The sequence below is a fragment of the Phyllostomus discolor genome, chromosome 10 (genome assembly GCF_004126475.2).
Source record: "Phyllostomus discolor isolate MPI-MPIP mPhyDis1 chromosome 10, mPhyDis1.pri.v3, whole genome shotgun sequence".
NCBI lineage: Eukaryota > Metazoa > Chordata > Mammalia > Chiroptera > Phyllostomidae > Phyllostomus > Phyllostomus discolor.
In genome coordinates, this window is record NC_040912.2 from 83,206,013 (window position 1) to 83,231,772 (window position 25,760).

Consider the following 25,760-nt stretch of genomic DNA (forward strand, 5'->3'; position numbering starts at 1 on the left):
GAATCCATGCTCCCACAGTGGGAGGGGGCCATTGTTCCGGGCAACGTTTTCAACTTCACTTTAAACATTATTTTCTGATTAAAATCACACATTTGCTCAAGAAATTGCATGTTCACTGGAGAAATTTTGAAAAGCACAAAGAAGAATGTAGGAAGGATAAAATGGAATCCCCTCAAATTCAACCAGTCAAAGATAATCCTTGTAAATATTGTGGCATATTTCCTCCCATTAACTTTTTCATGAGTTTTATATTAATAGTTGGGTTATTTTGCATACATTCTTATACAGTCTCTCTTCAGTTAAGATTTTTCCTCACTCCCTAATTCAAAAAATGATCATGGCAGCCCAATATTCCAACATGTAAGGACTCACGACAGTTTTTGTACCTATCCCCCCACTGCTGGACATTTAGGTTGTTTGAACACTTTCACTTTTACAAATCATGTTGCTAACGAGTCCCATGCCCCGTACGTGATTTCTTGTCTCCATTGTCACATCTGGCCACTCCAGCGCACAGGAGAAGCAGGGTGCGGTTACTAAGCAACCCATGAGACGGCACTTGTTCCCGAGGGGCGGCTGGGCTAGCTTTCCCATACCCAATATTCGCACCTTAGGGAGCTTTCCTATTTAATCCAGCATCTCCTCTGTCATTTTATGGTGCTTTATAACTGCTTTATGTGAGTTTATTAACCTCCACTCAGACCTTGAGCTCTATGAATCCAGGGTTACTGAATATGGCCAAGCTTTTATCATTCATTTTCATTGTTCTTTGTTTTACATTTATGTAAGTATATATATATATATTTGTTTTCTATTTATACTAATATTACTCTCAACCTCCTATTTTTTAATTTCTCTATATTCTATCGCATCTGGCAAAGAAATTGCTTTAGGAACCTAACCAGCACCTCTGCGGGAGGGGGGAGAGAGAGAGAGCGCAGTACTCACAGGGGAAACTGGTCAGAGGCTTGGGGACGATGACACCAGCCCTGGGCCCACTGCCACCCTGCCCCTCCCCAGGGTCAGCTCTGCCTTCTTCTCTCCAACGCCCCTGCACCACCAGCCACCCGCCCCCAGACTTCTGGTTTCTCCAAGCCTCCTGTCTCTGGAACGCCGCAGCAACACTATCCCACTTTCTCAGCTCTACGAGCCAGCAGTGGGTGAGGGGAAAAATGCAAAATCACATTCATGCACACTGAGATGGGAATAAATCACAGCCCAACTTCCAGCTTGCTGTGCGCCTATGCATTTAAAACGGGTCACTTTCCCATGCGGGTCACTGGAACGCATCTGTCATCTGTAACTTTTCTGCTACTTTATAGAGGGGAAGGGTGTTCAGGGTAACGTGAAACAAGCAGGAGCGGTGGGAGGCGTGCAGGATGAGCTGCTTGAACAGAGGGCAGAACTTTTCCTCTCTCTGATTTCTTAAAGTCTCTTCCAGCAGGATGATCCATCCCTGTGATAGTCTCAAGAACGTTACCACTCCATCGTCGACTACATTTTGCGTTTTAAAAAATTACTTTTTGAAGAATGAGGCCATCCCATGGCCTGGCAACCCGCTGGCACAATAGGCTTGCTGTGCTCCCTGCAAGACCCATTCCCGCACTGACCCCTTACCGAGGGCTCGGGGAATATTTGTCTAGATTCTAGTCGAACTGAAACGCTGCCACATGGGGTTGCCACCTAAGACAGCAACCCATCTGAATCAGCAGGTTCTTGTGGCCTTTCCCATTTGCATGAACATGTGGCATGACTTCCATCTGCTCTCTCTCCTTCCCTCCTCCTCCGGCCTCCGTGGGTACCTACCTGCACCACGCTGTTGCCCGCAGCGACGGTGGCCCTTCTCCACATCCGCCTTCGGCTGGAAACCTCGCCCAGCAGCTGGGCCAGTTTGCGCTCCATCTCAGCTTGAAACACTTCATTCTGAAGCTGCTTCTCGACGACCCCCAGGAGGACTGCATTTCCAGGGAAACACACACAGGGCCCGAAATGAGTGAGCGGTGGAGAAAAAAAAGGGTGCGTGGAGGAGAGACATTCACACGGGGTCACCATAAAATGCCAGTCTCCACAGTAGCGATTTTCAACCCTTTTCACCTCTTGGCGCACATAAACTAATTACTAAAATTCTGCGGCACACCAAAAAATGGATGCTATTTTTTGCCCAGCTGACAAAAAAGATAGGTATAATTTTGATTCATTCACACTGGACGGCTACTATTGTGTTGGCTTTTGCCATTTTTTTTTTATTTGACAGGCTAAGGGAAAAGAGGTCAGCGCCCCTGACTCAACGGTCAGGTGTTACACGTCCTACAGATTCTTGTGCAACACAGGCTGGACATCGCTGCCCCGGAGAGGAGACGTGAAGGGGGGGAAGCGAGGGAGGACCAGGAAGGGCGGCTCAGGAGTCTCATCTACAGCTCCAGGCCCCACGTGTTGCAAAGACGGGTGGCCAGAAGTCCCAGAAACTCAGCAAGGCCAGCGCTTTGGGGCTGAGAGGGCCTACACAGGATCAAACACTTGGTCTGCGCTTTATTTCAAAATTTCTGGAACTGGCTTAAGTTCGCATCTTATCTCAACTCATAAACTGACTCCAGATAAGGTGCCTGTCTTCAGACGTCTGCTGTAAACAAGATTATCTCAGCAGACCATCTGCCAGATTTCCCTTCCAGCCAGCACTGGCTCACATCCCTCTGAGACAGGACCGCGGGCACGTCACTCAACTGCTATGAAAACTATCTGGGAAATGAGGCCAGGGCACCTCGCAAAGGGGCGGGGCTTTTACGTGGAATGCCGCAGGGGAAACAAAGGGGGCCTCGCAGGGTGCGGGAACTCAGGAATGGGGACTGTCGCCACTCCGAGTCCTCCCTCCTCGTGACCGGCTCCACTGTGCTGCCCACACACTGGGCACGGGGGAGCACGTTACTGCCTCTCACACTTGCGGGCACTGGGTGAGAGTCTGGGGTGGCGATGCATGCCACAGCTGTAAATATCTGACCCAGGCCGACGAGACTTTAAAAATAGCTTCTTATTTGCTCACCAAGTTACCTTTCTTGTCCTTACATAAAAGCAAACAAACAAGACTTTCTAAAAAAGAGAGAGAGAGTGAGCCTTGCTTCACAGCCTCGTGCCACTCTAGGTAGGGCCACGGTCAGTGCCCGTCAGACGGCCCTGGACGTGAGGCATGAATCTGAGAGGAAGCCAACACTTCTTGTGCCACAGCTCAGTGGGACGTATCCCCACAGCCAAGTTGGAGTCCCTTTCTCATTCCTCCTTTGCCAGGAATCTGAGGTGCACTTTGCCCTGAATTTAGGACTGAGAAACAGGAAAGGCGGCATCCTTCTCAGTAACGCCCGCACAGACTCCTTATTCTCACTGTTCCCGAAACACGACGTAAGGTCAACGCACCTGTCCTTACCCAGGACGACTTCAGCAGCTGCGACAGGTTGAGCTGAGGGTACTGGAAGGCTATAAGAAGGAAAGGGTTGGGGGAGAACAGGTCGGTAAAAAAAACAGGTTTGCAACACTCGGAAGGAAAGAGTTCTAGGAAACAGTGGGTAAGTCAGGAGACATTGCCTCTCCTGTATGACTCAGCACTGAACACAGAAGAAGAAAATGTCCGATTGCGGTGAAGGTATGAAAGTGAGCAGTCTCTGAGCATGGGTGTCCCGGGGCGGGGGGGGGAAGGGAGGGAGGGAGGAAGAGCGAGAGGGGGAGGGCGGGCTTGCTCAAGCGACTTGGTGAGACGCTGCTTCGCAGGACCACCCCATATTCCTTTGGAAAAGTCACTGTTCCGGAGCAATGAGTTTTCACACTGTGTCCTCAGAGCCCCCGGATTTCCCAGCAGTGACTCAGGGCCAAGTGACCCGATGTCCTGGCTTGCGTGGGACAGCCCTGGTGCACACCTGGTGTCCAGCCACCTATTTTATCCATCTCTTCACAGGCATTACTGACCGCTGCCCGATGTAAAGAACAATTTTATCCCGGTCGACGGCAACATTTGACAAGTTATTCTTTTTCATGTAATTAGCCGCACACTGAATACATTAAGAATCAACTGACTGTTCCATTTTAAATTTTTTTATTTTTTTAATTTTATTTATTTATTTTTGTTTTTGTGGCTTGATTTCAACTCTGGAATCTGCTGATTTTGTTTTTGGTTTTGAAGGAAACGTTTCTCCCACCCCCACCCCACTCCCTTTGCACTATGAATCTAATTCCCAGGCAGAAAAGTTTTGTTTGTCTTCATGTATTATTCTTTTTTTTAATTGTACACAAAATAAAACTCACTCTTTTGGGGGTTCCAGTTTTGTGGGTTTTGACAAATGCACGGCATCGTGAAACCAGCACCACGATAAAGGTACAGAAGAGGCTCATGGCCTCCCCAAACTGCCCTCTGCTGCCCTTCCGGGGTCCAGCTTTCCCCCCGCCCTTCCCCTCTGGCACCCACAGGGCTGCTTTCCGCCCTCCAGTTTCGCCTTTTCCAGAACCGGTCTCACCTTTCACGGTGCCCCTTCCCTAGCTAGGAACAGAGCACTGTGGGTGGGGAGGGCTCCGGAGGCCCACCCTGGCTTACCTCTGGGAAGCTCCAATTTTATCTGACTTACATTCTGATTTTCAGCTAAATCTGTCCCTTGGGAAAAAGAGGGAGACTGACGAAAGCGCTCAGGGCCGCATCCCGGCGCCGTCCGTCCGGGACAGCGGTACTCACGCTCGGCGATCTGGAGCACCGGGTAGCCCAGGTAGAAGCTGAACTCCACCACGCTCAGGTTCCGCAGCAGCGCGCTCACTTGGGTCCCGTTCCAAAACCCCTGCGCGCTCTTGACGGCAAAGACGATGTTCACCGGGCCCCGGCGAGGAGCCACCCTCGAAGAGCCCACGGTGACATTCAAGATCTGAAAGGAGCAAGTCACGGTCAGCTTCTAAAGTGCACAAAAACCTCCCTCGAAGAGCCTGACGCTGGTTTCTCTCTCACAGCTTCCCTTGCTGGGGGAACATTTTTAATGGAATGGTCAGGGGCGTCGATGGCCTGGTTCCCTTTTGCAGTACTGTCAGTCCTCGTGGTGAATGAGTATGTTTGCACAGTAAGTGACGAACTGAGCATGTGTGTCCATTGTCCCTCCCCCTTTCATCCCAAATCCCACAGAAATAACAATGAGCCTGAACACAAAGGAGTAAGTCCACAGCAGTGCTGAGAATGGGAGAAAACCTGAGATGCTGTCAAATTTCTGGGAACTGGAGAGAGGCTGGAATCACGTTGATGGAAACCAGAACAGAGGGACAAGCCCCAGCACACACAGACACGGATGCCCGTGGAGCTGAGAGTCGTTCTCCCCGGGGGGCCACAGGGCCAGGGCGGGCTCCACGGGCAGATCCACAGGAACCGAGAGTCGCTGCCACGATTAATTCAAGGCTGCGTGCCAAGGAGCCGAGTCAGTTTCCTCCCTCCTCTTTCCTCTTTCCTGACTGCCACGCCCAGGCCCACGCAGAGGCGCCAACAGCAGCCACATCTCCACCCAGAACAGCCAAGGCACTGCTCCCTGAGGACGATGAGCTCCTTGCCCAGGACCAAGAGACGCACTGCAGGGTAGGCCCCTAAGCAAGGAGGTGTGGGGGGACTGCTCACAAGAGACAAAAAGGAGAGAAAATGAAACAAAAGGATGGCTCTGCCCAAAAAACACACTCATGTGCTCCATCCCAGGGCACAACCTCCTGATCTTGCTTGAGGGCAGGGGTCCCGGTCTGTCTGTCCCTGCCCGGCCACAGCACAGCCACAGCCCAGTGCCCCATGCCCTGTGCCCAGGGCCCCACTGGATCTCCCATCAGGACACAGGGCTGTCATGGAAACAGACTGGACAGTTGAAGGGGGAAGCCGAAAGAGCTGCCAAATTAACCACTTGCTCCTTCATTCCTAACCTCAGCCAACCATCAGTCTCCAGGAACTTGCAGATGACTAACACCAGGTGGCTCAGTGGGTTGGAGCATCGTCATGTGCACCAAAAGGTTGACGGTTCGATTCCAGGTCAGGGTGCACACCTAGGCTGTGGCTCTGGTCCCCAGTCGAGGTGCGTACAGGAGGCAACTGATCGATGTTTCTCTCTCTCTCTCTCTCTCTCTCTCTCCCCCTTTCTTTCCCTCCTTAGTTCCCTCCCTTTTCCCCTTCCCTCTCTAAAATCATCAACATATCCTTCAGTGAAGTTTAAAAAATATATAATAGTGTTCTTTGAATAATGTGGTTTTTATAAACAAAAAGACCAAGATCAACACAGTAAAATGGCTGCAGAAAAAAACAGATAACTCAGGGAACAGAGACAACTTTTTAAAAACGCTCATGTCCTCAGACTTTCAAGGTGCTATTACATCCTCATGCAAAATAATGCTGCATTGTTGCAGGAGAGGCTACAATAAAAAAGGAGCAAAGAATAGTGAAAAAGAGATGGCTAACACAAAACCCAATAGAGGGATTGAGTAACACAATAAACACAGTTGAAGAGTAAGTTAATGACTTGGAAGACAAAGTAGAAAATCTATAAAAGCAGGGAATTTTAAAAGAGATTTAAAAATATGTAAGAAAAACAGGAAATATAAGTGAATCCAAGACCTACTTAATATAAATTCCAGAAAAAGAAAGCAAAGAATATGGAGGAAAAGAGCTCAAAGAAATAGAAAAACATCACCAGTTTCCACAGATACATACAAAGCCTGGTTTCTGACAAGCAGCTACATTCCCTATTTTCAGAGTGAAGCACTGCCTTGCACGGCATTCTGCAACATGCAAACTGGTGTATTTACGCATTTCCCCCACTGGATATCTACAAGTCGATACAATTCCTTTTTAGCACCTTCCTGAGCTTCCTGCATACGCTCACCTCCGAGCACCACAGCTGAGCTCCCTGCTTATCCGCTCCGAGGCCATGGAAGGAGGGCCACCCTGACCCCTGTGAACAGAACAGTCTCCACTGGAGGGAATTAGCACGAGTTAAGTGCATCTTCGGTGAAACGTTATGAATGAGTTCCTCGTTTCATAGGCTAAAGGCTAAAGCATCCTGCCCTGCCTTCGGCGCTCTCCTCACCTGCACTGTGAAGTTGTACGTGCCCAGGTGGTGTTTCCTCACTTCGGAGAGCGCGATCAGCAGGCCCTTCTCGATGCGCTGGGTGAAGTTGCAGAAGCCGGTGTCCACGCTCTGGGGCACAAACTGCAGGACTGCAAGAGAGACGGCAACCATAGGCCCGTGAGCTGGGCGCTCCTTCAGCACCGAGGGACACGGAGAGGCAGACAGAGTGTCCAAATCAACCAGTTCGTCCCTAGGCAGGATTAAGTCCCAGGACGTGTTATTTTTCACGTATCTATCATGAAAACGCAGAGCGCCATCTCTGCACCAAAGGAAGATATGCAAGCTGAAGGTGACGTTATCATTTTTAAGTGGGAAAACACTTAACTGAAACATTTCAAATATATGTGAATTAATTAGATTTTAATTCTGACATATTTATGGGTGAAATGACATGGCATCTGGCATTTCTTTAAAACACTCCAGCTTCCTCAAAAAATGTGTAGGGAAGAGATGAAACAAAATTGGGAAAATGTTGATAATTTCTTTAAGCTTAGTGACAGGCATATGTGGGCTGAATACGTTACTCTCTCTACGTTTGTACGTTTGAAAAATGTCCCTACTAAAAAGTTAAATATGGTATAAAGAATAGCTGTGAATTTCAGGGAGTGTGATAATGATATCTACTAATGACAGATACATATGTATGTATGGATACATGTATGTGTGTGTACATGTATCTGTGTGTTTATATTTAATAACCCTTCTCTTTCAGAGACATAGGCTGAAATATTTATGAATGAGACAATGTCCTCTCACAATAATGTGAGATGCTCTCAAGATCCACATTGTGGCAAATGGCAGTGTTTCAGAAGTAAGTCTGACAGAAAAACTCGAGAACCACGATTTCACTCGTATGGATATAAAGCTGAAAGCAACCAATGAATGAACGAGAACCAACAAAAACTCACACACAGCAGTGTGGCGGTTACCGGAGGGCAGGGCAGGGCAGGGGTGCGGAGCAGGAATGGGGAACAGGGGTCAAATACACAGTCACGGAAAATGGTCGGACTCCAGGTGGTGGGCACACAACACAATGTACAGGAGATGCAGCATAGAAATGTACACTTGACACTTGTATAAGCTTATTAACCCATGTCACCCCAATACATTTAATGAAAAAACAAACCAAAAAAACCCCCAAAATAATGTGAGAGGAGGGAAGGCAGATGGGGTGTGGATGGAACAGGGCGTTGAAAATTACTGAAACCGTATGACAGGTCCAGGGGGTTCATTGAACTGTCCTGTGTACTTTCGTCTATGCCAGCAATTTTTCATAGTCAGCCTCCTTTTGAAAATTTAAATAAGGTTCTCTAAATCCTCACTAAATTTTTTAAAAATATTTTTTAAAAAAGTAAAGTGAGATTCTGTTTACAAGTCAAAACCACCGTGGCTGGCGACCTCACCTGTCTGAACCTGGAACCTGGACTCTGGCGCGAGGAGGAACGGCCTCACGGCCAGGATGAGCGGCGTCTGGTCGCGCACGAGTTTGCTGTTTATGAGCACGTTGATGACGGAGATGGCCGTGTAGACGAAGGGGCCAGATGTGACCAGGAAAGTGAAGTCGGCAAACAGTTCATACACCTACGAAAACAAACAAGACGTGATAGTCATCAAATAAAGTTACCATCAACCCAAAGACAGGAAGCCGTATTGAGTGGGAAAATAATGAGGTAAAAAAAATAATAAATAGCTCATTTTAAATGGAGGGCTAGGGCTTCACAGACCGTCAAAAGTTTATTTGAGTCATTACTTTCACACATCTGCTCTCCTCCCCTAAAACAGCACAAAATTACCAGAGCGAGGACAGTGAGAACGAACTAAATAAGGAATTATGGAGAATTCAATGTGTTTGCTGTATTTAACCCACATAGAAAAAATAGTTCTTCTATTGAGCAATATTTTCCAAAAGAAATAGGTGAGCCACACATGCAATTATAAGATTTCTAGCAGCCACATTAAAAAAAACACACACATAAAAAGAAACAGGTGAAATTAACTTCAAGGACATTTACTTAACCCAATATATGTGACATATCGTTTCAATGCAAATTACCTGACATCCCTTGTCCCACTAAGTCTTTAAAATCCAGTGTGTGTTTGGCACTGACAGCCCATCTCAATTCAAACGAGCCCCACTTCGCATGTGCAGCAGCCACACGTGGCCCGTGACTCCTGTTGGGAAGTGCGGGGTCCCCAGCGTGGCTGCCGAGCTTATCGGGGGAGGGGAGGCCTTGGCACAGTGCCCACCAGAAACACTGGAAATGTGTCTCTGTCTCACTGAATGTACAGAGGCATGCACTCTCTCTAAGATCTAATTTAAACTCAAATCCAAGCCCTTTCGTGTAAATCAAGAGAAGCACGACCCTTTGGGCTGTCACCCCAAACTCCGGCCTTACAGCCCCTTCAGCCCGACTCAGCCCTCCGACGGACTAACCCTGGCCCAGCCTGCAGTCAGGAAGGGCTGCCCTGACCCTGTGACACTGGAGGAGACACCCAAAGGACGAGCAGGCATTTCACCGGGGGGAGGGTGGAAATGGGGGAGGGAAACAGCGTTTCGTGACCACTGTCACATGCCTTCACCTGGGCGCCCGCTGGGACTCCCCGCCGTGGGAACCCACCTTGAGCTCCACGGCACGGTTGAAGTGGACCCTCAGCACCTCCTTGATGGACGTGATGATGTACTCCTGCACGGCTCTCCTGGCCAGCACTGCAAACCAACGCAGGTTAGTGTCGCTGTGAATCACATGGGCACCACACTTCCGGGCCCCAGGGCAGAGTCCGGGCCATGCCAGAGTGGTGGCGGCTCCAAAAAAAACTGTTTTGTACATAAGACCCCAATAAGGAAAGAACAGAGTGGATCTCTGAAGACACCAGGTCAGCCACGCTCAGCATCAGCTCAGCACGCCGCAAAAACCCTCAACTCTTTGCCCTGGCGGGTGAAACCGGGAATCAAACTCTGTCCTGGCCCAGCCAGGGCACAGAGAACATGGAGTTCTCGTTTTCCACAAGAGGCAAGCTCCTTCAGCATCTCATAAACGTCCTAACAAGATGGCATCATTTGAGGACCTGCTGTATTACTCTAAATAGTTCCACAGCCCACCACCGTAACTTCCGCCTTCTCGAATTACTCAGGGTAAGATCTAACACTGCAACACTGGGATATGGGTCTAAGAGTGCTGGGAAAGAAGAATCATCAATAAACAAATATTTCATGGTTTCTCAAAATATCCACAGTTTCCCCAGAGCCAAAAGAGGTGAGAAGGAGCTCCTGAGGAAGGCCAGGGTCAGGCCAGCCCAGGGTGGGGAGGGCGGCCTCGCCCCACACTGGATGCATGTGGCCAGGGCCTTCCCAACAGTGCATAGGAGCTCAACAGAGAGTGCTCTCTAGAAACCCGAAAAACCACACAATACGCTTCCCTTTCAGAGGACAAAGAACCACCCCAACCATCTCTTCCTCTGATGTATAACCTAAAAACAAACAAACAAAAACCCACCCAGAGTCAAAATCTAAATGAAGATTCTAAATAAGGTGATACTTCCTGTGGGTCACAATGATCACTGGCACAAAAGATGGCACTCCTCTCTGCTTAAGGAGACCACGTGACAGCCCGGCTACTTCCGCCCAACTCTGCACACCTACTGACACTGTGGAAGTGTTCATGCACAGTGGGAGTGGGTGAACTTTACCCCAAAATATTCCTTAAAATACATGGATCCCTAACAAAGGACATCAAGTTCATTAAATGTATACCATATGTGAACATTAATCCAAGTGACACATATTTGACATTCTTACAGATACTACTACATGATTTCTAATTATCTGTAGAATTCTAAAAGATACATTGTCACTCTAAGTATAAATGTCATGGAATTCTAGAGATAGTTTTTTTTTTTAATGAGCTCCTTGTAACTGACCACTTTGTAGCTACTGTGTAACAATTCTGCAGCATGGAAGAAAAGTGTCATGTCTGTTAGGACTCTGAGCTCTCCTCTGGACCACTCTAATCCTGAAGGTGAAAGTTCACCACTGTGTTCCAACCTCCTTTCCTGCGTAATTACCTCCAACCATTATACAATCTAACTACGACCATTATACAATCTAACTACCAGCCAAGCCGAATGCCCTTGGGCTGTGCCACCACCCCACCCTCAACCTGGAGGACACTTCCCTCCTTCAGATGACAGTCTCATTAGACGTCACCTCCAATTCACATCCTTCCAAACCCGTCCCTGATCCTCCCAAACAGTCACTCCCACGGAACTCTGCCTCAACCATTCTCCACACAGCTGCTGGGAAACACGGCTCAGCATCCACCCTGCTGGAATGCACGCGCCTTGCAGGACTCTCTATATCCCATAAAGCTTCTTATAGCACTTCACGCAAACTCAGTGCTCCATTAATTACTGGTCCCATGAGTTAACAAGTGGTTGTTCTACTTAGGGAGGGTGGAGGTGAACAAGCAAAGGCTCCAGCTGCTCCCAGCCCTCAGGAGGGTGGCAGCACCCCATGGCATGGGGTGCGAGCAGGGGACACGCCGCCCATGGCACTCAGCATGGAGCACGAAGACCAAGCATGCATTCCTTCTCCTTCCCCACCTCTGCCTCTCCTTGTCCTCCCTTCCTCGTCCACACCTCGCCTCCTCGGCCTCTCCTGCCATCTTGACCCCCTCTGTTCATGTCTATCCCTCAGCCCCCTCAAAACCAACACACAGACCCAGGCTGTGCAGCCACAGGGTGCTGCATGTGAGTATGGACATATGCACAGGTCACAGGACTTCGTGCAGCTGTGTCATTTATCACGAAGAACAGGCTGGGGAGCCTGATCGAGCGACCCAGTCACTGCACTGGCACGGACTTTAACAGCAAACGGGCTCCGGTTTCAGGGGACAGGCAGCAGCAAGGGACGATGCTGCTTGCTGGCTGATCACTCAGGGTTCTTTCAACCGTGTCTTCTAAGCATCCACTGGGTCACCAGTTCCACAGACACATATCCTAGCAAAAGCTTCTACGGTTTGTTTAAATCTTCTACTTGCTCTTATTGCTACTGCTAACTGCTCTGCACTATCAGTGGGTGCTCCCTATACCCCAGGCCCTGGGTTAAGTGTTTTCCATGTGTCAATGCATTTAAATCTTTACAACAACCCATCGAAGGGGGTGCCCCTATCATCCTCGTTTAATCACGGAGGAGGCCGAGGCTCAGCGAGGCTAAGTACCTGTCTGAAGACCTCACAGGCGATCAGCAGAGTGAGGGCTACTAACCCAGCAGATCTCTGGCTCTCGAGCCTACGTTCCGTGCCACGAAGCTGCACATCACATAAGCATTCCACACGGCGCACTTAGGGAGGCCGCCCCAACCATGAGAGAGGACCAAGCAGCGCCTTCCTTACCGGTCGTGATCAAGTAGGCATCAGGAACCGTGACATCGCACACGTACGGCGGCCTGGTGGTGAGCACCGCTGGAATAGTGGCCGTGGCTTCGGGCGCGGGGGTGGACACGGGGTGGAGGGACGGCGAGGGCGGAGCCGCGCTGCTCTCGTGGGGACCCTGGCTCTCCGGGCTGCCAATCGGGACGGTGCCGACAGCGCTGTCGGGGGCAGCACTGGTACCAGATGCACCCAGAACGGCAGTGGTGTTCCTCGCCGCCTCCGTAGGGGAGAAGGACGGGCCCACGAACCGAGGCTCCGTGGGCGCGGGTGAGGGGGTCGCTTCGGAAACCAGCAAGGACACTGACGACGACGGGGACATGGCCGTGACCAGCACCGTGGCGGTGGGAACGCCTCTGGGGAAAGAGGACGGGACAGACGTGGGATCGCCCGCAGCACGGAGGTCACCGTCAGAAGGTGACGGAGTCAGAAAGAGGGATGATTCCGTTAGAGGGGGTGTTGTAGGAAGAGTACTCAAAAGTGACGTCAGGTGAGGTCCCGGAGTCCAGAGGTCAAGGACGGGCTCCGAACTGGAGGGCACCAAGGCTGGGGCTGCGGGCTCCCGGGACAGGAGTGGAAACTCCAAGCCGGAGGTAGTTGCGGTGCCGGCCGGGGTAACACGAGCTTCGGAGTCTGTCGGCGAAACCGCTGGCACTCCGGAGAACGTGATCGACTCAGACGGGAAGCTTGACAGAGGCGACAGTCCCGAGCCTCTGGGTAGAAAAGTGGATGCATTTAAAAGAAGGTCTGACCCTAGCCAGAGCTGAGAAAACTCCAGGCTCGTGGCACTAGGAACAGGAGGCTGAGGTGGCTGCAGACTGGTTGAGGCGGAGGATGGAAATGGCTCAACCAGGGCAGAGAAGTCCTGAGGGGTGAAGAAGGCTGACAGAAGGCTCGACCCCGGAAGCGCAGGCTCAGACGCAGACGCGGATGCGGACGCTGACGCCGACGCCGCCGACGCTGACGCCGACGCCGCCCACGCAGACGCAGGGAGCCCTGAAGATGGAGGCGCCGTGCGGCTGGCCTCCAGGGGCGGCGTGGAGAAAAAGCCGGAAGCCAGCTCCAGCGCACTCCCAGTGTCGTGGCGGGAAACACCGGCAGGCTCTCGGTCCAGGAAAAACGAAGCCTCCCCCGAGGGATCCAAACCGTAAGGAGAAAAGGGAGCTGCATCTCCGGGAGCAAGCGAGGGCGTGGGGGCGTGTGCCGTGATGGAGAAAGACGAGGCGAGGGGAGCCCCGGCAGTGAGCGAGGGAGACACGGCTGTCACACTGGGCGGCGCGCCTTGAGTGTCCACGACAGAGAAGGCGCCGGAGGAAGCCGTGTCGAGCGACGCTGGCAGGGAGAGGCGGCCAGGGGGAGGAGACACTGGGGCGGACAGGACACTGCTCCCGGACACCTCGGCTGCGAGACCGGCGCTGGTTCTGGAGATCCCCACAGAAGGAGAAGACAGAGGGACTGTAGGTCTCGAGGGGAAGAGCGTATCATAGTCTTGAGGCTCCTCCTCAAACTCGGCGAAGTCCACCACCGCGCTGCTCAGTGGAGAGACGCTGCTGCTCGCGTCCCACCCAGTCACGGTCTCCGCGCCGTCCCCCGACCCCACGTCCTTCTCCACGAGGCTCGGGGACAGACCAAGCCGTGGGGACGCGAGGGTGCAGGACGCGCACCACGTGTACGGTCTGGGCGGAGACGCGGGGCTCCAGGCGTGGGCGCCGCCCGAGTGCCCCGGGACAGCTGAACTGCCGGGCACTTCCCACGCGTCCCTGGAGTGGCTGGGAAGAACAGGGTTATGGGAAACATCCGCTGATTGAGTAGAAAAGGACGCAGACACAGGAGGAATCGAAGACAAAGGTGAATTTATGCCGCTGCTGCTGCTGCCGCTACCGCCACCACCACCTCCAAAAGCAAGGGCTGTCTGGGATAATACGGTGGCGGTGGAATCTGTTCCTGCAGAAATGGCTTCTCCTAGCCTCTGACTCCAAGCAGTGGTCCCCTCAGGGTAGCTGTCCACACCTGTGGCCAGAACATCCTCTGGAGGCGCGGAGACCTCCCCCGAGGGGGGAGATGGCTGACGGGTGATGCCATCGCCTCCTGGCTGAGACACAGAAGACGCTGAGCCGAAAAGGAGGCCGGCAGCACCCTCGGTCCCTGAGGCCGCGGTCTCCTGCAGAGTCCTGCTCGGTAAGTGCCCGTGAGGCTCAGGAGGATAAAGCACCAAATTCCTACTGGGAGTTGGAATCACGCCCTCGGCGGGGAGGAAAGTCGCCGGGAAAGCGCCGCTGTGACTCGGGGAATCAGCATGCATCGTTGGCTGGTGCACCGTGCCTTCCCAGGCTGATGCCACTTCTTCCTCTAGTGAAGAAACCCCGGGCAAGGACGGGGTCAGCACGGAGTCCTGTGTTTCTCCCGGCAGCCCTGGTGGGCCAGTTGTGACATCCTGCACTGGGGAAACCAGGCGGGAGGTGGGCCACTGAGTTTCTGGCAAGAAGTTCTCCATCTCTTCATCCTCTAGGACCACCTCATTGCTCGTCACGGACACAGAGTTCGCCATGAAGATGCTGTGATCTGCTGCACTTTGGGTCAGCTGTCCCGGGTTTGAAAAGGCTGCCTCCAAAGCAGTGGCAGCTGGGGATGGCGTGGCACGGAGGGGACGGCTAGGCTGGGGCCCCGGAGCGGTTCCTGCTAAGGCCGAGTGTGCGGGGCTCTGCACGGTGCTCTTCTGCAGCGGGAGCTCCACGGAGAGCGCAGGAAGGCTGTGCTGTGCCGCAGAACGCTCGTCTACAAAGCCAATAAAAGCTGGGTCAGTTGCAAGGCAAGGCCAGTCACAACGCTCAGCCTTGGGTTCAGAAAGAAAAATTTACTCTTTCAACAAAGACCCACTCACTGGGAATCGTCACGACTCACTGAAGTGAAAAAGCTAACTGGAAGCCAGGAACTGCCAGCATCGCTGCCGGGGTAGCATCTGCCAACAGTCACACGTTGGAGCTGCAGCTTTGCTTAAGCTTCGGTGTGTGCACACAAAGGCATTTTCTCGCTTTCCCGCTAACGTCACCACAGAACAGGGCAAACAGGGGAGGCCCTGGGGAGTTGTCTAGTCAGTTCTCTCTCGAGTATGTATCACACGCGACAGAGATGCTCACAGAAGGTAAGGAAACCAATTACGTGATCACTCAGGCAGAAGTGGAGCTGGAAACTGAATGCAGGCCTGCCTTACCTCCCAAACCCATGTTCTTTCTCTTCCATAAGAGTTGGCTCCCGAGAGAAATGAACATGGCAACTCTGATAGCATCACTCACTCCCCAGGTGAGAGGATCCCACGCCTCCTGGTCTGACAGCCTTCCACAGCCTGGAGCCTGGGCCCCGGGCTGCCTGCAGGCTCACCTGTCATCACCCCTGCTCCAGCCTCATGCCTTCCCGACTGTGCTCTGCCCAAACGAGCAGTTCCCTGCACCCAAGTTCTCTCTGGCTCAGTACTTTGCACACTCTTATCCCTCTGCCTGGAATGCCCTTCTCCGGCTCTACCCCAGGACGATGCTTACTAGTGCTGCAGACGCAGCAGAGACGCCCCCTCCCTCCTCAAGTCGGGCTGGCACCCTTCATCCCACCTGCCTGAGACCAACTGTGAGCTTCGTGAGGACCAGGACGGTCGATCTGCATCCCTTACATAAAGTAAGAGCGCGATGAGCGTCTGTTGAATGAGCGAGTGAGTGGCGTCTGAGGACCAAGTTCCGCTACATGCCAAAAGCATCCTATCGTCTTCTCAGACTCGTGCATTCCCTCTCCTCGTGGCAGCTGCCACTATCATTTGAGTGGTTCAGGTGTCCCCACCTCTGATTCAGATATACTATTGCAGAGAGAAACAAGACAGGTGGTGGCCATGGCCCCCAGTGAAGGCCAGGTCATTGGGTGCTGTCCAGGGTGCGACCCAGGCTGGGGACTGAGTCGCTACCATGACTCATAACAACATCCTCCTCCCACTTATCCAGACAATCTTTCCGAACACAAGTGTGGGTTAGCACAGGGATAATCCTGAATGCACTCCATTTATTCTTCAGAAGTAAATTATTTCTATTTTATTTCTGGCAACATGGCAGACTAGAGACCTCAAAGCCTGCCCACTTCATAATGCTTAATCATGCTCAATAAATCTCCAAAAACATCCTCCTGTATGACTGAATGAACCTCCCAGACAAGAGGGGGCATGGACTGAGTATAGCAGCAAAGCAGGGGTTGACTATGGGCGGGGGGGGGGGGGGGGTCACTGAACACCGAAGTCCCCAGAGAGCCAAGAGGGACACAAGACCAGGCAGCCCAGTGCTAGGACATGGGGGCACAAGGGACAAGTGCTGGGTCGGGACAAGGAAAGAACCCAATTAAAAACCATCTCCCAAGCCCTGGCTGGCGTAGCTCAGTGGACTGAGCGCGGGCTGAGAACCAAAGTGTCGCAGGTTTGATTCCCAGTCAGGGCACATGCCTGGGTTGCAGGCCATGACCCCCAGCAACCGCACACTGATGTTTCACTATCTCCCTCCCCTCTCTAAAAATAAATAAATAAAATCTTTAAAAAGAAAACCATCTCCCAGCGGAGACCCCAGAAGTGCCAGTCTCGGGGTATGCATGAATAAGCAAGAAACAGAGCCACCCCTCGGAGGACAGCAAGAATAAGTATGTGTTGCAAGTCGGACTTTATGCCACTATTTCGCAAAAAGTCTCCCCAAGTTTGGAACTTACACTGTTTGTATGGTCTGAAAACATACATGCTGAGAACCACAATTTAAAGTGGACCAGGTCTCCAATGCCTACCAGAAGCTAACATAAATCATCTCCAGAAAAACTCACTCTCAAACCAGTCCAGCAGGTATTCTGTACCTAGAATTCCAACAAATGATTGCAAAATTTAAAATTACAAAGCACATAAGGATATAAGGTACTATGAAAAAAAAAAAGCTGAGAAACTAACCAAAAGAGAAAAAAAACACACAAACAGTATCAAATCTGTAAACACTTCAGATACTGGAATTATGGAATATATTTTTAAAGTGTGTTAATTGATTTAAAAAAAGAAGGGACAGAAAACATGAGTAAGGAGCAAGAGGCTACCTAAGTGGCTAAAAAGACTTGAAAAAAAAAACATTTAGAAATTTAAAAAAAAATTTACATTTTAAAACTCAATATATAATATATAATAAACAATAAACATCAATTTAGACCTAGCTGAACAGAGATTTCATGAACTGGAGGATATATCTAAGAGTGGAGCACAGAGAAAACAAAAGGGTAAGAAATATAAAAAAGACGCACTAAGATGCATGGAAGATAGATGAGATGGCCCAACATACATTTGATCAAAGTTTTTTGGTTTGTTTTTTAAAGATTTTTACTTATTTATTTTTAGAGAGAGAGAGAGAGAGACATCGATGTGTGAGAGGTACATTAATTGGTTGCCTCTCACACGCCCCCTACTGGGGACCTGGCCCGCAACCCAGGCAGAATGGAACTAGCTACCTTTCGGTTCACATGCTGGCACTCAATCCACTGAGTCACACCAGCCAGGGCTGGTCAAAGTTTTAAAAAGAAGGGATAAAGGGAACTGGGGAGAGACAATATTCAAAGAGAGAGCTCTAAAAATTGTCCAAAATCAGTAAGAGACATGAATCCTTCAATGCAGGAAGACCATGAAATCCCAAGCAAAGTGAATGTTTTAACACCCCTTGCCCGCACAGAGGATGACACAACAGAGCACCAAAAACAAAGAGACACTGGAAAGGCAGTCCGAGAATGGGAATGGCAGTCACACCATCAGATACCTACTTCACAGAACTGGGAGCCAAGTGACAGTGAAATAAAATCTCCAAAGTGCTACGAAAAAAATACCCTGACATCTTAGATTTAAAGAACCAGCAATACTCTCTCTTCTCAAAAGAAGGACATTTTTTTACAATAGTTTTTTTAAAGATTTTATTTTTATTTTATTTTTAGAGAGGGAGGGAGGGAGAAGAGAGAGAGAGAGAGAGAAACATCAATGTGCAGTTGCTGGGGGCTGTGGCCTGCAACCCAGGCACATGCCCTGACTGGGAATCAAACCTACAATGCTTTGGTTCGCAGCCCGAGCTCAATCCACTGAGCTATGCCAGCCAGGGCTAAAAGAAGGACATTTTCAGATAAGAAAAAGTTGTTGCACCAACAGAAGACCTCAGCAGAGAAGCCTCCCTAAACAAGGGTAGCCCCTAAATTCGTTGACAGGTTCTGTGGCTTTAGGCAAGACAATGAACCAATTTTACTACAGGCTGATTGATATAAAGAAGAGTTAAGTTCCCACAGCATCTCACCAACATTGTAACAAAGTGGCATTGAACAAAACAATGATAATGGAGGACCTGCTATAATTCAAGAGGAAAGGTAGTTACCCCAGAAGGAAAATCTGAGAATAGAGAATAAATAAATGATAAAGGCAGTATGGTTAAATCTAAACAAATTCTGATGGTATAAGTGAACAATAATGCTACGTAATTTGTGAGGTTACACAAAACATAATATAGAATTAAAACAGTTTATTCCAATCACACAGAAGCTGAAAGGAAAGCTTCAGAGGTATGCATGACTCTCCAGCAGAGATGCAAATCAAGAGTGAAGACAAAATTGTGAACAGATTTTGTGTATTGATACCTGTATTAAAATGTGTAAATAACATTTAGTCCCATATTTATATACACACAATATTTCTAGCTGGTTCCATCAGCATCTGAAAATCACACACAGTAGATAAAAGCTGCTTACTTTAAAGGGTCATATTCCTTTCGACATAATAGCTCTAAAAAAAATGAACAGCAAAAGAAGAAAACCATTTCTTAAGATATTTTAAGTTGCCCTGGCTAGCACAGCTCCGTGGATTGAGCACGGGCTGCGAACCAAAGTGTCGCAGGTTTGATCCCCAGTCAGGGTACATGCCTGGGTTGCAGGCCACGGCCCCCAGCAACTGCACATTGATGTTTCTCTATCTCCTTCCCTTCCCTCTCTAAAAAAATAAATAAAATCTTTAAAAAAAAAAAGATACTTTAAGTTGCTTCATGGCAATATTATTCAACACCTCTTGTCTTCCAGACAACCTGGCTCTAAGATTTCCTGTCTATGTGCTTTTACCATTTACCTGTCACATTCCAAGCACACATAAAAGCAGACACAATACTTACTACACAGGGTAAAGTAACAGCTTTTCTATAGGAAAAGTTAAACATCACACATTTAAAGAGACATGAAATTAACATTCTGTCCAACCATGTAGCAGGTAAACTTGAACGTTTTCCTAAGGATAAACCATTTATGTGTCTGTTTTAAAACTGCTATGGTAGCCCTGTCTGGGTAGCTCAATTGGTTAGAGCATTGTCCTGATACATCAAGGTTGTGGGTTCAACCCCTGATCAAGGCACATACGGGAATCAACCAATGACTGCATGAATAAGTGGAACAACAAATTGATGTTTCTCTTTCTCTCTCTTCAAAAGAATCAATAAAGAAGGAAAAAAATTAACATTGCTATGATATCATTTATTTTGATATATAAGATCTGAACACAGAGTGTGATTTCTTTTTACATGAATCAGAAACATCTTTATAAGTGCACCGGGAGACTGCAAAAGATAAAATAACAAAGAAAAGCACCATTTAGTCACTAATTTATGAGCCCAGGTAACTGATGTAAATTAGAATGCAATACACTCTGTCTTCAAAGGACAGGGAACAGGAAAAACAAAGTGGTCAAAAGGATGAAAAATTCCGAAACTTCCAATTAAGAAATGTGAGGTGTGCCAAGCAGTGACACTTTTTTTTTTTTTTAATTTTGGCCAAGCCCCAGGAGAGAGACACCAGCGCGCAAGAGACAGCAGCTGAAATGCCACGGGGAATCACTTCTGGAATTAATTCAGGAAGAGGTTAGAAAGCCCAGGTGAGTCTCTCTCCTGGCGGAAAACGCTTCGGGGACTCTAATTTCAAGCCCTGGAGATCAATTTTCAAGCTGAAAGCGTTTGCTCACATAAGGTTCTCTCGGTGATGACAGCGAGAAAGGAACAGTGCTGGGGACACCAGCGCTCTCGGACTTTTGCCTGCACACAGGTCACGTGGGGAACCTCGTGGAAATGCAGGTGCCGCCCAGCAGGGCTGGGGTGGGTGCTGAGCTTCTGTGCCCCTCCCGGGGGGCCAGGTCTGCAACCACGCTCTGAACAACAAGCGATGCTCCTGCGCAGACCACACGGCACATGCTTACTGGGTGCCCACCTTACCCCTCGGCCTGGGCTAGGTTCCTGCCACGCTGTAACACAGGAAGGGACAGGGCAGAGAGCGCCCTCCCACCATGCTGAGTAATGGGAATTGAAAATCCACAAGGCAAACCCACAGATGCACGACACCAAGAGTGACCCTCAGGTACACTGCAGACCGTGGATGACGATGCTGTACCAATGCAGGCTCACGGTTTGCGACACACACACCACTCAGATGGGGGGTGTTGGTAACAGAGGGGCTGATCAGGTGGGGGGTCACGGGGTCCCTGGGAGGTGGTCTCTGCACCTGTCCCTCAATGTTGCTGTGAACCTAAAGCTGCTCTTCAAAAGTATTTTAAATATGACTTCCGGCCCAGATGGAGGCGTAGGTAGACACACTGTGCCTCCTCACACAACCAAAAGACGGACAACAATTTAAAAACAAAAAACAAGCAGAACTGACAGAAAACTGAACTGTACGGAAGTCTGACAACCAAGAAGTTAAAGACGACACATTTATCCAGACCAGTAGGAGGGGTGGAGTTGGGCAGCTGGGCGGAGAGGACTCAAGGAAAAGCAGCAGCTGAAGGACCCAGCGAGGTAGCGGACTGTGGAGCAGGGTGCGCAAGGCTGCAGCTGGCCGGCAAGGCAGTGGCTGGAGGACTGGGTGGTCCCACATTCACGCACAGATAAACCAGTAGGAACAACTGGAAATCCTGACAGACCTCGCAACCCTGAGTCCCAACATGGGGAAATAAAGCCTCAAGCCACCGACTGAAAACATCTGTGAAGGTTGAGGTGGCAGGTGAGACTCCCAGCCTCACAGGAGAGTTCATTGGAGAGACCCACAGGGTCCTAGAATGTACTCAAGCCCACCCACCAGGAATCAGCACCAGAAGGGCCTGGTTTGCTTGGGGGAAGAGGGGGAAGTGACCGAAATCCGACAGAGAGCACAGCAAGTGCCATTGTTCCCTCTCAAACCCCTCCCCCACATACAATGTCACAACATAGCAACATGGGTTACCCCGCCCCGGTGAACACCTAAGGCCCCACCCCTTACTATGTAACTGGTGTGTCAAGACAAAAAAAAATGGCCCAAATGAAAAACAAATCAAAGCTCCAGAAAAAATACAACTAAGCGATGAAGAGATAGCTAACCTATCAGATGCACAGTTCAAAGCACTGGTGATCAGGATGCTCACAGAATTGGTTGAATTTGGTCACAAATTAGATGGAAAAAATGAAGGCTATGAAAACTGAAATAAAGGAAAATGTACAGGGAACTAGCAGTGACAGGAAAAAACTGAAACTCAAATCAGCAGTGTGGACCAGAAAGAAGAAAGAAACATTCAACCAGAACAGAATGAAGAAACAAGAATTTGAAAAAACGAAGAGAGGCTTAGGAACCTCTGGGACAACTTTAAATGTTCCAACATCTGAATCATAGGTGTGCCAGGAGAAGAGGAAGAACAAGACATTGGAAACTTATTTGAACAAGTAATGAAGGAGAACTTCCCCAATCTGGCAAAGAAAATGGACTTCCAGGAAGACTAGGAAGCTCAGAGAATCCCAAAAGAAGTTGGACCCAAAGAAGCACACACCAAGACACATCATAATTGCATTAGCCAAGATTAAAGAGAAGGAGAGAATCTTAAAAACAGCATGAGAAAAGGAGACAGTTACCTACAAAGAAGTTTCCATAAGACTGTCACAGCTGATTCCTCAGAAGAGACCTTGGAGGCAAGGAGGGGCTGGAAAGAAGTATTCCAAGTCATGAAAGGCAAGGACCTACATCCAAGATTGTTCTATCCAGCAAAGCTATCATTTAGAATGGAAGGGCAGATAAAGTGCTTCTCAGATAAGGTCAAGTTAAAGGAGTTCATCATCACCAAGCCCTTATCATATGAAATGTTAAAGGGACTTATCTAAGAAAAAGAAGATAAAAATATGAGCAGTAAAATGACAACAAACTCACAGCTATTAACAACCAAACCTAAAAAAAAAAAAAAAAAAAAACTAAACAAATAACTAGAACAGGAACAGAACCACAGAAATGGAGATCACATGGAGGGTTATCAGCAGGGGAACGGGGCAGGAAGAGAGGAGGAAAAGGCACAGAGAATAAGTAGCATAAATGGTAGGCAGAAAATAGACAGGGGGAGGGTAAGAATAGTATAGGAAATGTAGAAGCTAAAGAACTTACATGTGTGACCCATGGACATGAACTAGAGGAAGGGGTGTGCAGTGTAGAGAGGAATAAAGGGGGGGGAATTGGACAACAGCATAATCAATAAAATATATTTTTTAATATTTTAAATATATGTAATATTGAATGGCAGCTGTAATAAAAAATAAATTTAACTTAAAGTATATATAAAGCATTTTTTAATTAATTCATTTACTTTTAGAGAGAGAGGAAGGGAGGGAGAAAGAGAGGGAGGAAAACATCAATGTGTGCTTGCCTCTCATGTGGCCCTCACTGGGGACCTGGCCTGTAACCCAAGCATGTGCCCTGACCAGGAATGGAACTGGTGACCCTTTGATTCACAGCCCATGCTAAATCCACTGAGCTACACCAGTCAGGGCTTTATAAAGCATTTTTTAAAGCTTTATAATAGCACCGCTGTCTTTTTCAAGCATTTTTAAATGCTTTATTATATATAAGCTTTACAATATAAAAATATGTAATATATATTACACATATTTATACATATTATGTTATAAAGTTTTATATATAAGCTACATATTATATAAATATATATAATATGCATTAGAAAGCTTTTTTATAATATATAAAGCTTTTTAAAAAGATAAGGATGCCTAACTATCTCTAGGAATTTGTTGGTCTTACACATGCAAGAGAATTTGGTGTTTTTCCATTGGAAAATCTTCCCTAAATATAATAGTCAATCACGGAATCACGGACTTCTAAAGCTGGACGAACCCTCTAAGCCCGTGGCCAATCCCCTCACCCTGCAGATGAGGCTCAGAGAGTTTAAGCCGACTGGCTGAAAATAGCAGGGAGGGCAGAGCCAGGCCAGAAAGGCGGGTTCGTAGGTTCTCAGGGGCTGAGCACTCTGCACGCCACACCACGTGCAGTCAGATTAGTCCCTTCACTCACACTGCGCGTGAAGAATGCACACTGGGAACCGTGCTATGTTATTACCACGTAGCTGAGAGCGCCTGCTCACTTCTGTTCCTGAAACCTGGGGAAGAGCCTGCATTTGCAGCCGGGAGGCCCCACCGTCCACCTGGGGATGGCTCACAGCTGCAGTCACGGGCACAAGGGAAACAAAACACCACCCCCCCCCCCAGGGCTGGCCCATGTGACCCAGGGGGGACAGCAGCAGCAAAAAACTCTAGAGCTCTCATTCACGTAGAACCATTATTTTTGCTTCTTTGCGAAATCATGGAGTTTCCAAAACATGATGACTCGCCCGTCTCCACTGTCCATGGACAGTGAGCCGACTATAAACCAGAGCCCTTAGAATTCCTATGACTGTAAAAGCCCAACCTACCTAAACCATGACCCATTTCGGCAAATCTTTAGCAACGTTTCTTCTTCTTCTAGTTCTCGGGTTGTCCTAAGAGAGGGTTTCAGTGCCGCTATTAAAACCACCCTCCCCTGATCTTCACTTTTCTGCCTGGTCTAGAAAATGGTGCCTTTTTTCTCTTTCTCCCACCCCAACCATAGACTGACTAATACCTTCTACCAGGTAGCTCCTCCTTCCACACAGTACAGGCTTTATTATCAAATAGCAAATAGATAAGAACTATAAAATTATAGAGAACACATTGACATGTGTCGGGGGGCGGGGTACAGGGCTGGGTAAAAAAAGATGAGGAGACCAAGCAGAAAACAGACCTCACAGACACAGACCACAGCATGGTAATTAGAAGGGGGGCGCAGATGGTGGAAGAGGGTATAGGGGGATAAAAAAAGAAAACTGTATTCACCAGGTATATAGGTAATAATATAAAGGGTACCGGAGTTCCCATCTCCCAGTTTAAGAAAAAAGAATGTGACCCTTACCTCTGGCATCCCCTCTACAGCCCCCACGGACCCCCCTCCCCTGTCACCTTCCCTTCCCACCAAGGGAACCACGATGTGGTGCTATGTGTTCCTCATATCCTCGCGCTTCTTCATAATCTTACCCACGTATGCATCCCGAATGAGTAGACTATTCAATTTTGCATATTCTCAAACTTTATCAAAATGGAATTATACCACATGCATTCGACCGCAACTTAATTTTTCACTCGTTATTTTTTCAGGTTCATCCGTGTTTTGCATATAAATGCAATTATTTTCACCGCGATATGAATGCCACTGTATGAATACACCAAAATGTGCATATCTAGCTACTGTTGATGGACCGTTGGACTATTGCCAATTTTTGTTATTACAAACATTTCTAACATGATCCTTCTCACCCATGTCTTGGTACATGGTACATGGTAAATGTTTGTTATTACAAACATTTCTGACATGAACCTTCTCACCCATGTCTTGGTACACATGTGTGTTATAAGTATGTGTTTGTGTTTGTGTATTTGTTGGCACATATGTCTGGTGTGCATGGGGTGAAGGGTGTGTAGTAGCATGTGAAGCAGGTATGTCCACATTCACAAACGCATGGGAACAGAACTGCCAGGTCAGAGGATATGTTCACCTGCAACTTTATTTACTAAATAATACCAAGTATTCTTTCAACGTAGCTGAATCAATTTAAACTCCCACGCTTGATTGCTGCAAATCCTCACCAATGCTTTTTTTTTTTTAAGATTTTATTTATTTTTAGAGAGAGAGCAGAGGGAGAAAGAGAAGGAGAGAAACATCGACGTGAGGGCTAACCATCAATCAGTTACCTCTCTCACGCACCCCAACCGAGGACCAAACCCACAACCTGGGCATGTGCCCTGACTGGGAATCAAACCGGCAACCTTTTGCTTTGCGGAACAACACCCAA

At 48.7% G+C, this 25,760-nt stretch overlaps 1 protein-coding gene across 1 annotated transcript in view; it reads right to left on the bottom strand.

Moving 5' to 3' along the window:
• KIAA1549 (KIAA1549 ortholog) overlaps window positions 1-25,760 on the bottom strand; it is a gene marked incomplete at its 5' end in the record, with an annotated part of 119,197 nt that overhangs the window by 54,422 nt on the left and 39,015 nt on the right. Inside the window, 8 exon segments of the mRNA XM_028525218.2 lie at window positions 1,807-1,955; window positions 3,406-3,465; window positions 4,709-4,892; window positions 7,071-7,201; window positions 8,516-8,693; window positions 9,731-9,819; window positions 12,503-13,451; window positions 13,521-15,313. Coding sequence (XP_028381019.2) covers window positions 1,807-1,955; window positions 3,406-3,465; window positions 4,709-4,892; window positions 7,071-7,201; window positions 8,516-8,693; window positions 9,731-9,819; window positions 12,503-13,451; window positions 13,521-15,313 — 3,533 coding nt within the window.